Here is a 13,865-nt window from a genome sequence, read left to right on the forward strand (position 1 = left end):
GCTCCAGGTGCGGTCTCACCAGTACCCTGTATAGTTGCAGCATGACCTCTCTGCTCTTGAATTCAATCCCTCTAGCAATGAAGGCACTTGCAAGCCAACTTTTTGCGATTCATGCACAAGCACTTCCAAATCCCTCTGCACAACAGCATGTTGCAATCTTTCATCATTTAAATAATAATCTGCTCTTCTATTATTCCTTCCAAAGTGGATGATCTCACATTTACCAATATTGTATTCCATCTGCCAGACCTTGTCCCACTCACTTAACCTATCTATATCCCTCTGCAGACTCTCCACATCCTCTGTACAATTTGCTTTTCCACTCAGTTAGTGTCATCAGCAAATTTTTCTATGCTACACTCAGTACCCGCTTCCAAATCATCAATGTAAATAGTAAACAGCTGCGGGCCCAGCACCGACCCCAGCGGCACCCCACTCACCACTGACTTCCAACCAGAGAAACACCCATTTATACCAACTCTGTGCCTTCTGTTGGTTAACCAATCCACTATCCATACCAATACACTTTTCCGACTCCATGCATCCGTATCTTATTTATAAGTTTCTTGTGCGGCACCTTATTGGACGCCTTCTGGAAATCCAAGTATATGACATCCATCTGTTCCCCTGTATCCACTGCACTCATTATGTCCTCAAAGAACACCAGTAAGTTTGTCAAACAGGACCTGCCCTTTCTGAATCCATGCTGTGTCTGTCTAATGGAACCACTCTTTTCTAAATGTTTTGCTATTTCTTCCTTAATGACAGCTTCAAGCATTTTCTTGACTACAGATGTTAAGCTAACTGGCCTATAGTTGCCTGTCTCTTGCCTACATCCTTTTTTAAAAAGTGGCATGACATTTGCTGTCTTTGAATCCGCCGGGACCTGCCCAGAGTCTAGAGAATTTTGGTAAATGATTACCAAAGCGTCTACTATAACCTTCACTAATTCCCTCAGCACCCTGGGATGCATCCCATCAGCACCCGGGGACTATCTACCTTCAGGCCCTCTAGTTTGCTCATCACTATCTCTTTAGTGACAATGATCTTATTGAGGTCGTCACCTCCCATTTCGTTCATAACATCATTCTTTGGCATATTAGACGTGTCTTCCACTGTGAAGACTGACACAAAATAGTCATTCAATGCCTCAGCCATTTCCTTAACACCCAATATCAATTTCCCCTTCTCGTCTTCCAAGGGACTTACATTGACTTTAGCCACCCTCTTCCACTTTATATATTTATAAAAACTTTTGCTGTCCGTTTTTATATTTTGTGCTAATTTACTTTCATAATCTATCTTCCCTTTCTTTATTTCTTGCTTAGTTGTTCTTTGTTGCTTTTTAAAGTTTTCCCGATCCTCCAGTCTCTCACTACTCTTTGTGACTTTGCAACTTTGTACACATCTTTGTACACTTGGTACACAGATAGTTTGAGTCGTCTTCGCTGGGTGGAAATGCCAAATACTAAAGGTGAGAAGGAAAGTTTAAAAGAGATGTGCAAGGCGAGTCTTTTTCTAAAACAGAGTGGTGGGTGCATAGAGTATGCTACCAGGGACTCTGATGGAAGCAGATATGATAGCAACATTTAAGAGGCATTTTAGACAGGATGTGAACAGGCAGGGAATGCAGGCATGTGAGATTATTTTAAATTGACATAAAAACACTGCAGATGCCATGGCTCAAAGTTCTGTTGTGCTGTTGTACTGTTCCATGTTCTATATTTTGTCTCATTTCTAGGTTACATATTCTGATATAGTTAATGCTAAAGGGAGTGCATTTGGATCATTGAACAAGTCTGCTGGAGACCAGCAAATGCATGTTGATGAGAATGAGAATCTTCTGAAACAGACTTCAGTGCTAGCCACATGGACTCCAAAAAACAAGTAAAATACTGTGTTTTAAGTTTCAGAGTCTTGCGTAGAACTATTATGAACTAAAGTAAAACTAGTTGTAGCCTGGGGAAAAGTACACACTCAGGACAACAAATACTTTTTTGGGTTTTAATTCCTTTATCTGTTTTAGATGTTTTAGTGCCGGAAGAGGGTCTCAAAACAAAACAAACGAATTTACAACCAGTTCTTGCCATTACAATCTCAGTTTAACTTTTGATCCACAACCTTGTGTATTGACGAATTGCGTATGCAGTATAAAAATACATAAAGCAAACCGCACAAAACTAATACAGAACTAATACGGTAGTGGCAATTCTACTTGGCCAGTAAGGAAATTTGCACAAGCCACGCTGTCCAGCGCCGATGCCTTCACTCGTGAAAATCTTTCCTCACCATGCCCAGTATCTCTGGGAGGAACTTAATCCCAAAGCCCCACCAGCTTCTTCTGCCAAAAACAAAAATGGTCTCCCCACTAACCCGCGCGTGCATAATGACATCACCGTCTCCACTTAAAGGCACAAACAACTATTCTAGCATTACCCGAATGGATGCCTAAGTACACTTCTAACAATAATGAATAAGATTCGACTGTCACCCGATTACAGTCTATAACCTTGAAACTGAACTAACTTGTATTTGATCACAAACAAAAGAAAATCTGCAAGTGCTAGAGATTCGAGCAACACACACAAAATGCTAGAGGAGCTTGGCAGGTCAGGCAGAATCTATGAAAAGACCTTTTTCTAGATGCTGCCTGACCTGCTGAGTTTTTCCAGCATTTTGTATGTGATTTTTTTAAATTGGTAAATTGGGCATAAAAGTAATTTTGCCCTTTTTTTTGGAATATTTTCATCCATTTCCTGTTGTGGTCCTGTCCTTTGGAAAATAAAGTGGGCAACTGTCTATTTTCTGCTCCCCATTGCACTTTGTATGCCTCAAGGCAGCACAAACAAGTGTGGTTCTTTAAATAACGTCAATGTCAGAAATTTAGATCCAAAGAACTAAATAATATGAGGGGTATACTGAAAGAAGAGAACCATGCATGAATTGAAAATCCCCTTGATACATTTGTATGTTTTTTTTTGATTTTGTATGGCAGATAGCATATCTGTTAATTTTTAAAATGACGAGAGGTACTCATTTGTGAAGGCCAAGGCTTCTGAGTATTGCTAACTTAAACTCACAGGTCTTTTGATTTATGAGCTCAGTCCTACCACTGATCTTTGTAATGCAGTGTGATGTTCTTTGTAGTTGGGCGGAGCCTCCCCCAAAAGATCTTATTAAAAATGTTGACTCAGTAGGTCAACATGCAAATGAACCAAAGATCAGGTTTTAACATTTCTATTGCAAGTAAACTGTGATAATGTTTTCTTAAGGCAAGGTTATCCCAATTTCAGAATTCCTTTGCAATTACAGAATTTGTGGTAGCCATAGCACTGATAGCACCCTATGAAGATTAAAATGTGAATTTTTGAATCTTTTAACTTAATAAGTCTAAGGATGAATTAGATTCCTTGCCTTTTCACTTCTCTGTATATAAGCTTGAGAAAACCTATTTCACACTAATAATACATCTTAACTTACAAGCCTTACTTTGGATGCTTCAGTGTATAGATTTCAATTGCTGTAATTATTCATCTAGATACTATTTATGCATCACTTGGTCTGTTGGTCATGTGGTTTAAGTGAAACTTTTGTTTGCTCTTTTCCGAAAATACTTTTATAATTAACAGCACTCTACAATGGCCACATCTTATTTCCTCCCAAACTTTTAAATCTTAGCTTTTGTATCCAATACACCCTGAAAGAATTTGATTGGAAAGCAGTCTTTATTTGGGTATTTACAGATCATAGATGGTCTGCACTCCCAAGTACGTAATTCAGAATAGACTCATGGGGAAAAGATTGCTCATGAGCTTAGAAAGTGATGTTCAAGTGACCATCAGGACATTGTTTGGAATAGGAAGAATTAGATTTAGTTACTATATTAAGTCTTGTGATTAAATCCTTTTTACAGTAAGGCTTAATTAGGTTGAGAATATGTCTACCTGACCAACATTTGAAAAGGTTGTATTCTATGTGGATATTCTTTCAAAGCATTTGATATCAGGTTGAGTCAAGCTATGCAAGGTGGTGTTACTTATGCCACTTGACTCAATGCTTTAATCACGTAATGACAATTTAGTTGGTACAATGGGGTATGTTTTCTTTCTTGGCCAATAGCAGCATATAAAGAAGTTTGACGTCATTTTTTTCAGCCTTATGCAAATAGACTTTGGGTCATGTATAGAAAATTATAAATACAATAGATTCCGGTTAGTTGGTGCAGCCACTTATTTGGGGCAGTTCTTGAAGAACAAAGATAATCCAGAAAGTAGCCAGGATTCCTATTGTTTATTTGGGTCACTATGCTGCTTAATTGGGACAGGAGATTGTTGTCAAACAGTTTCTAACCAGCGTGGCTGCTAGACACTACGTCGCCTTTAGAGCAAACAATTTTATATAGTGTCATTTGTGCGTGTTTGCGTTCAAAAAGCAGTGTTTTTTGTCACCGATGGTTGGCGAGAAATAAGCAGTAAGATAATTCAGAACTGTTTTGCTCGCTGCGGTTTCAAGCATTCAGGCTAGGAGATTCCAGAAAAGACCAGGAGTGAAAAGGAAATGATTTCACTGCTTCAACAAATTAGGATCTATGAATAATTTGAAGGTATTGAATGTTACAGTGTTACAATGACGATGAGGAATTGGAGGAAGCAGTGTACGAAGGCAGTCCATTATCTGCACTAGCAGTCTGCGCTGATTTTGCTCATGCACAATCAATCAAAAGAATATGGATGAATTTCTCTGTGGATAACTGTTAGGAACTAATATTTAGTTTTATATTATTGTAGTAATATTGGCAGTTTGGGCAAACTAGACTTCATTCCATGGAACATAGGAGCCTGAGGGTGACTTTGTAGAAGTGTATAAGATCATTAGGGCAAAAGTAGGTGAATGCATATAGTCTTTTTCCCAGGGAAATGGAATCAAAAACTAAAGGATGTACGATGAGAGGTGAAAAATGTAAAAAGGACCTGAGGGGCAACTTCTTCATGCAGAAAGTAGAGGTATGTGGAAGGAGCTGTCAGTGAAAGTGTTTGAGACAGGTACAGTACAATAACAACATTCAAAATATATGTGGACATTTTTATAGAAAGGAAAAGTTTAGAGAGATGTAGGCTAAATGCAGACAAATGGGACTAACATAGATGAGCACCTTGGTCGGCATAGTTGAGTTGGGCCAAAGGCAGTATAACTCAATGACTATACTGAAAGTACATAGAGTCATAGAACACTATAGCACAGAAACAGAACATTTGGTCCATCTGGCCCATGCCGAACTATTATTCTGTCTACTCCCATCAACCTTCACCCAGATCATAGCCCTCCATACCAATCCCATCCATGTAGTTATCTACATCTCTCTTAAATATTGAAATCTAACTCACGTCTACCACTTCCATTGGCAGCTCATTCCACATTCCTCCATCTTCTGCATGAAGGAGTTCCTCCTTATGTTCCCCTTGAATATTTCACCTTCAACCCTTAACCCATGACCTCATGCGACCTTAGTGGAAAAAGCCTGCATGCATTACCGTATCTAAATCCCCCCCTCATTCTCCTGTGCTCCAGGGAATAAAGACCTAACCTATTCAACCTTTACTTATAACTCAGGTCTTCAAGTTCTTGTAAATTTTCTCTGCACTCGTTGAATCTTACTGATATCTTTCCTTCACACAATACCCCAAATTAGGCCTCACCAACGTCTCATACAACTTCGACATGACATTCCAACTCCTGTATTCAATACTTGGACTTATGAAGGCCAATGTGCTGAAAGCTCTCTTAATGAATCTATCCATCTGTGATACCACTTTCAAGGAATTACGATCTGTATTCCCAGATTGCTCTGTTTTATTACACTCCACAGTGCCCTGCTGCTTACCATGTAAGTCCCACCCTGATTCGTCCTCCTAAAGTACAAAACCTCACATTTGTCTGCATTAAATTCCATCTGCTATTTTCAGCCCATTTTTCCAGCTGTTCCAGATCCTGCAGCAAGCTCTAATATCTTTCCTCGCTGTCCACTGTGCCCCCAATCTTGGTGTCATCTGTACATTGCTGATCCAGTATGCCACATTATCATCCAGATTGTTGATATAAATGACAAATAATAATGGACCCAGTACCAATCGCTGTGGTATACCACAGTCCTTCAGTCACAGTTCAAACTATCCTCTACCACTCTCTGACTTCTTCTGCAAAACCCCAATATCTAATCCAATTTACTACCTCATCCTGAATACCAAGAGACTGAACCTTCTTGACCAACCTCTCATGTGGGACCTTGTTAAAGGCTTTGCTAAAGTCCATGTAGACAATATTCACTGCCTTTCCTTGATCAACTTTCCTGGTAACTTTCTCAAAAAACTGTATGGGATTGATTAGATATGACCTACCATGCACAAAGCTGTGTTGACTATCCCTGATCAATCCTTGTCTATACCCAAATGCTTATATATCCAGTCCTTTAGAATACCTTCCAATAACTTACTCATTACTGATGTCAGGCCCACTGGTCTATAATTTCCCGGCTTTTTCTTAGAGCCTTTCTTAAACAATGGAATGACATTAGTTATCCTCCAATCATCTGGCTAAGGACATTTTAAATACATCTGCTGGGCCCCTACAATTTATGCACTAGCCTCCCACAAGGTGCAAGGGAGCACCTTGTCAGGCCCTGGGGGTTTATCCACCCTAATTTGCCTCAAAACCAGCACCTCCACCTCTGTAATCTGTATATGGTCCATGACCTCACTGCTCTTTTGCCTCACTTCTATAAACTGTCTCTATCTCCTAAGTAAATACAGATGCGAACAACCCATTTAAGATCTCCCCCATCTCCTTCAGCTCCATGAATAGATGACAACTCTGATCTTCAAGGGGGCTAATTTTGTCCCTTGCTATCCTTTTGCCTTTAATATATCTGTAGAAACCCTTGGGATTCTCCTTCACCTTGTCTGCTAGCACAACCTCATGCCTTCTTTAGCCCTCCTGATTTCCTCCTCCTTAAGTGTTCTTGTACATTTCTTATACTTCTCAAATACCTCCTTTGTTCCTTACTGCCTATACCTGCTATGTACTTCTTCTTCTTAACCAGGGCCTCAATATCTCTCAAAAACCAAGGTTTCTTAAACCTGTTATCCATGTCTTCTATTCTGACAGGAACATACGAACTCTGTACTCTCGACATTTCACTTTTGAAGACCTTCCACTTACCAAGTACACCATTGTCAGAAAACAACTTGTCTTAATCCACACTTGCCAGATTCTTTCTGATACATCAAAATTAGCCTTTTTCAAAATTTAGAATCCCAACCCAAGGAGCAGTCCTATCCTTCTCCATAATTATATTGAAGCTAATGGAATTATCATCTGTAGATTCAAAGTGTTCCCTTATACACACTTATGTCACTGTGACCTCTGATACAAAATCTCTGTTAGGAAACAGGTATCTCCTTCCTTCCTTCCCATAATATCTTGAAATTGATCACAGCTGGCCTTGGGATTTTATCAATGCTTTGGTATTCCATACTGTCTGTAAACAACTCCCCTCCCCCAATACTAAAATGTTCCAGACTGTCAATACAACCTTCCCCGAAGTGAGTATATTCCATGTTCTTCTCCGTGCTGAATACACATGATGTACTTATTTAGAACCTCACTCATATTCTTTGGCTCCACATGCAGCAAAACTGATACTGTAGTTAATAGTGAGGAAGGAAGTTTTAGGTTACAATAAGGTATCAATGGACTGGTTAGATGAGGGAGGATGCAGAGTGGTAAATGGAATTCTCTCCAAAGAAGTGTAAGGCAATGCACTTCAGGTTGTTTAACAATAGGAGAAAGTTAAAAGTAAATTGTAGGATGTGGAGTAGTGTAGAGTGATAGAAGGATAATGAAATACATATTTCATAAATCTCTTAAGGTAGCAAAACTCTGAGCCCCACTCTGAGCATACTGTGGCTGCATTGTTTACCATGTGTAATGCACTGTAGCAACACACCGAGTTCATAATGACATTCCCAAATCTGCAACCTTTGTGATCAACAAATACGCCATTAGTAAGCTCTACTCAAAAGTTCACAACATCCTGACATTAAAATACATCACTATTCCTTCATCATTGGCTCAAAATCCTAAAACATCAATGCTTACAGCTATAAACCTTTGCTACCTAGATTTCAGAGTTCAAAAAGAGGGCTCACATCTACATTGTCAAGGGCAATTAGTTCCAGATAATTGATGCTGGTTTTGCCTTCTCTTCAATCTATAAATGAATTAAACAAGAACTGTGCATGAACTCTGTTGGCATTTGAGCCAGCTCTTTTTAGTAATCTAGGAATTCTGAGTTTTCTTTGCCTCAAAAACTGACACCCATTTGTCAGAATTAACCAAAGGAAACCAGGAGATGAATGTTCAGTGAACAAACCATTAGCCTCAGTAGCAGTTCAATTTCTAACCTTTTATTTCCTAACCAAGATTTGGATCAATGAAATGAAAAATTCATTCTTAAACTCTAAAATTCTCTCCCTCAGTTTATGATGGGATAAGAGATTAACATCCTGTGAACAACTAATTTAAAAAATCATGGTGGTTAACAGTTTAAATTAATTACCAATAGCTTAATGTGTGTTTGCATAAATTTACTGTTTTTCAACTGTTTCCAAATATCTCTCGCACATGGAAATGGTGAAAAAGTTCTTTTTGATAGTGCCTGTTATGGAAGCACCAATGCCCTTGAATGGAAAAACCTTCAAAATGTAGTACAGTAGATTGAGCTTCGTCCATCATGGATAAAGCCCTCCCCATCACTGTGCACATCTACATGGAGCGATGTTGCAGGAAAGCAGTACCCATTGTCAGAGACCCCCACTATTCAGGCCATGCTCTCCTCTCATTGCTGCCATCAGGAAGGAGGTACAGAAGCCTCAAGACCCACACTACTATGGTTCAGGAACAGTTATTGCTCCTCAACTATCAGCCTCATGAACCAGAGGGGATAACAACACTCAACTTTCCACAGTCCAACACTGAACGTTTCTTCAACAGATAGACTCACTTTCAAGGACTCGTCGTCTCATGTTCTCAATAGACAGTACATTGGTTATTTATTTATTACTTTGCTTGTGTTTTTTTGTTTCTTTATATTTGCTGTAAATGCCACAAGCAAATTAACCTCAGGGTTGTATATGGTGACATATATATACTTTGATGATAAATTTAATTTGAACTTTGAACTTTATTGTAGCAGCTGTCAGGTGGTCGTCCAGGCAATCTTTGGGTGAACCTGAAGCTGGTCATGGCTCATGGTCAGCTTGGCTTTGCAAAACTATCCCAGTGATAATGCTCTAAAGTTGTCAAGATCATGGATGCAAAAGGGTGGTATGAGCTTAGGGCCAGCACCACTCTGTAAGGTGAAGGCTGTGTTCAGTACAATTTTTTTTTAACTCTGTAGTGTGTCTGCTTTTAAGAGGAACTTAACAAATAAGGAAATAAAATATGTTCTAGTGCAATGTACATATATTGTAGATATTGTTGTATCTCTCATTCACTTCCACAGTATTCCCATTAGTCTGGTTCATGGAAACCATGATTCTTGATTGATTATAAAAGAATTTAATTCACTGTAAAGAGAAACCAAAAAGCCCAAAGGAAACTGCCATTTTGGGCTAGCTATATACGTGGCAAGGTGGTCTGAATGTTGCAATTGTAGGTACTATAAGTAGTGTACAGGTCCACATGCTAAGAAGCATTCTAGCACTGCATGCAGGAGAGTGTTGAGCTGTTTCTTAAGAACAATGTCTTATGAAGCTCCTGCAAGCTTTTCTGGATGCTAACAGTCTCCTGGCATCTTGGTACAGTAAATATACCTTTACTTCATCCTCAGGTGTGAAGAGAACACAGTTAACTGGGGGTACATACCCTGACTCAGAGGCTTCTCTTTCTGCCACTTTCTCTCTGCATCTGCATGATTTCACAATGTTTACACTAGTTTGCCAAGCTGCATTAATGTAAATATCATGGGCGAATCCTGCAGCACGGAATCAACACAACTCTTCAGGAACAAGTGTTATTTTTGCAAATATTTATGCACAAGATTTTTTTAGAAGTTAAAAGCTGCTAACAAATGTTCTTTTGACTTTAAGTATAATTTATGATATTGGTGTATTTGTGTTGTAAAATGCAAGCATAATTTTTTTATTCATGTGGATTTTTCCCTAGAGATCAAGGATATCAGACAATCCATCATCTTTGTGTTGCTGAACCTAGTCACCTATTGCCCACTGATTTGCAACATGCTTCAAGGCTTTATTTTACTCCAAGCAGACTAGGACATGGCAGTAGTAAACTTCCAGAGTTCGTGCAGCAAGTGGAATCAGATATTTGTTCAGATGATGACTTTTCTTCCCTGGAGCAACAGAAAATAACAAGGTAACCACAATTGTTATATTTGGTTTTAAATACAACAGTCTTGAAAATTCACTCTGGATACTCTTTGGCTTAAGCATAGAGATAATGTAATTAGAAACTGCAGGATCAGCTTCTGAATATTACATTTTTCAGGGTTCAGATCAAAGTTATCCACTGACAAGCATGACCAGATTCCCATTTTAGAATTCCGATATATCAAAGAAACTGTAAAGTTGGGAGAGAAGAATGTCAGGGTACTTACATTCCTTTATTCTCTTTGTACTTATTCTGGTAGCTTTTGTTTTTTTTAAAAAAAAGGCACAATCTGAATCTTGAGCCCTTAACATTGCCTATGAAACTCATTATCAAGAGTGGAATCTGATCTGACTACATATTGAGTCTCACTGAAGGGGATAAGAACTTCCAGTAGACTTCTTGCTGAGCTTAGTCCTACGCCAGTAACCATGCTTGGTGGATGCTCTTGTGCAAATTTCACAGACACTGTTGAATCCCTAGCATGTGACTAGATTTAGTCACATCTGGGTCCAGGCCTTTTTCTGGACCAATCTGACAAACTACTGCTTCATTAAATTTTGGCATCTCCCTAGAGCAAGGGGTTTAGATGTAGATAAGCCTACAAGAGGAGAAGCTGTACTTGATTTGGTATTGGGAAGTGAACCTGGTCAGATGTCAGGTCTCTCAGTGGGAGAGAATTTTGGAGATATTGATCACAATTCTATCTCCTTTACAATAGCATTGGAGAGAGATAGGAACAGACAAGTTAGAAAAGCATTTAATTGGAGTAAGGGGAATTATGAAGCTATCAGGCAGGAAATTGGAGGCTTAAATTGGAAACAGATGTTCTCAGGGAAAAGTACGGAACAAATGTAGCAAATATTCAGGGGATATTTGTGTGGAGTTCTGCATAGGCACGTTCCAATGAGACAGGGAAGCTATGGTAGAGTACAAGAACCGTGGTGTACAGAGGCTGTAATAAATCTAGTCAAGAAGAAAAGAAAAGCTTACAAAAGGTTCAGAGAGCTAGATAATGTTAGAGATCTAGAAGATTATAAGGCTAATAAGAAGGAGTTTAAGAAGGAAATTAGGAGAGCCAGAAGGGGCCATGAGAAGGCCTTGATGGGCAGGATTAAGGAAAACCCCAAGGCATTCTACAAGTATGTGAAGAGCAAGAGGATAAGACATGAAAGAATAGGACCTATCAAGTGTGACAGTGGGAAAGTGTGTATGGAACCAGACGAAATAGCAGAGGTACTTAATGAATACTTTACTTTAGTATTCACTATGGAAAAGGATCTTGGTGATTGTAGTGATGACTTGCAGCAGACTGAAAAACTTGAGCATGTAGATATTACGAAAGAGGATGTGCTGGAGCTTTTGGAAAGCATCAAGTTGGATAAGTCGCCGGGACTGGATGAGATGTACCCCAGGCTACTGTGGGAGGCGAGGGAGGAGATTGTTGAGCCTCTGGCAATGATCTTTGTATCATCAATGGGGACGAGAGAGGTTCTGGAGGATTGGAGGGTTGCAGATATTGTTCCTTTATTCAAGAAAGGGAGTAGAGATAACCCAGGAAGTTATAGACCAGTGTGTCTTACTTCAGTGGTTGGTATGTTGATGGAGAAGATACTGAGAGGCAGGATTCATGAACATTTGGAGAGGTATAATATGGTTAGGAGTAGTCAGCATGGCTTTGTCAAGGGTAGGTCATGCCTTACGAGCTTGATTGAATTTTTTGAGGATATGACTAAACACATTGATGAAGGAAGAACGGTAGATGTAGTATATATGGATTTCAGCAAAGCATTTGATAAGGTACCCTATGCAAGGCTTATTGAGAAAGTAAGGAGGCATGGGATCCAAGGGGACATTGCTTTGTGGATCCAGAACTGGCTTGCCCACAGAAGGCAAAGAGTGGTTGCAGACAGGTCATATTCTGCATTGGGGGTTGGTCACCAGTGGAGTGCCTCAGGGATCTGTTCTGGGACCCTTACTCTTCGTGATTTTTATAAATGACCTGGATGAGGAAGTGGAGGGATGGGTTAGTAATTTTGCTGATGACCCAAAGGTTGGGGGTGTTGTGGATAGTGTGGAGGACTGTCAGAGGTTACAGCGGGACATTGATAGAATACAAAACTGGGCTGAGAAGTGGCAGATGGAGTTCAACCCAGATAAGTGTGAAGTGGTTCATTTTGGTAGGTCAAATATGATGGCAGAATGTAGTATTAATGGTAAGACTCTTGGCAGTGTGGAGGATCAGAGGGATCTTGGGGTCTGAGTCCATGGGACACTCAAAGCAGCTGCACAGGTTGACTCTGTGGTTAAGAAGGCGCATGGTATATTGGCTTTCATCAATCGTGGAATTGAATTTAGGAGCCGAGAGGTAATGTTGCAGCTATATAGGACCCTAGTCAGACCACACTTGGAGTACCGTGCTCATTTCTGCTCACCTCACTACAGGAAAGACGTGGAAGCCATAGAAAGGGTGCAGAGGAGATTTACAAGGATGTTGCCTGTATTGGGGAGCATGCCTTATGAGAATAGGTTGAATGAACTCGGCCTTTTCTCCTTGGAGCGACGGAAGATGAGAGGTGACCTGATAGAGGTGTATAAGATGATGGGAGGCATTGATTGTGTGGATAGTCAGAGGCTTTTTTCCCAGGGCTGAAATGGTTGCCACAAGAGGACACAGGTTTAACGTGCTTGAAAGTAGGTGCAGAGGAGATGTCAGGGGTAAGTTTTTTACTCCGAGAATGGTCAGTGCATAGATTGGGCTGCCGATAACGGTGATGGAGGCGGATACGATAGGGTCTTTTAAGAAACTTTTAGATAGGTACATGGAGCTTAGGAAAATAGAGGGCTAGAGGTAAGCCTAGTAATGTCTAAGGTAGGGACATGTTCAGCACAACTCTGTGGGCCAAAGGGCCTGTATTGTGCTGTAGATTTTCTATGTTTCTATTACAGCAGGACTATTTCTGTCCTTCCTTCAATTGCATTTGCTTTTCTTTCTGTACATTAGCTTCTATTCTGATAATAAAGTAGAGCATAAGTAACTGGTATATTGGAGAAATAACCCGTGAAGAATTCTATTTTCAATTCAAATTTTAAAAGAAAGTTATTATTAAGTTTACAACAATACAGATGGGCATCAGGTGGAACTGTAGAATTGTTGTTTACTTTTAAATATTGCAGGGATGGGGTCGGTCATGTTATGTTACTGGATAAATGATGTAGAAAAGTGGATAAGTAAATTAGAGAATGTGAATTTAAACCAAACTAGATCAGTTTGAAAAATTTAGGTCAATTAAAAAAAAAATTAAAAGCTGGCTAATGCAGTTGGTATGAAAGAAACAAGTGATTATTACCTTGTCTGGCATATATATTATTCCAATCCCACACCAATTATAATTGGCTTTTAATTACCTTCTATAACAGCT

The 13,865-nt window shown here is 39.5% G+C and overlaps 1 protein-coding gene across 1 annotated transcript in view; it reads left to right on the top strand.

The window, feature by feature from the left end:
* Nucleotides 1-13,865, top strand: part of ttc6 (tetratricopeptide repeat domain 6) — a 309,199-nt gene that overhangs the window by 54,631 nt on the left and 240,703 nt on the right. The window contains exons 5-6 of the mRNA XM_063059735.1: nucleotides 1,742-1,887; nucleotides 10,222-10,431. Coding sequence (XP_062915805.1) covers nucleotides 1,742-1,887; nucleotides 10,222-10,431 — 356 coding nt within the window. The remainder of the gene's footprint in view (nucleotides 1-1,741; nucleotides 1,888-10,221; nucleotides 10,432-13,865) is intronic.

The sequence above is a fragment of the Mobula hypostoma genome, chromosome 1 (assembly GCF_963921235.1).
Source record: "Mobula hypostoma chromosome 1, sMobHyp1.1, whole genome shotgun sequence".
In the NCBI taxonomy this organism is placed as follows: domain Eukaryota; kingdom Metazoa; phylum Chordata; class Chondrichthyes; order Myliobatiformes; family Myliobatidae; genus Mobula; species Mobula hypostoma.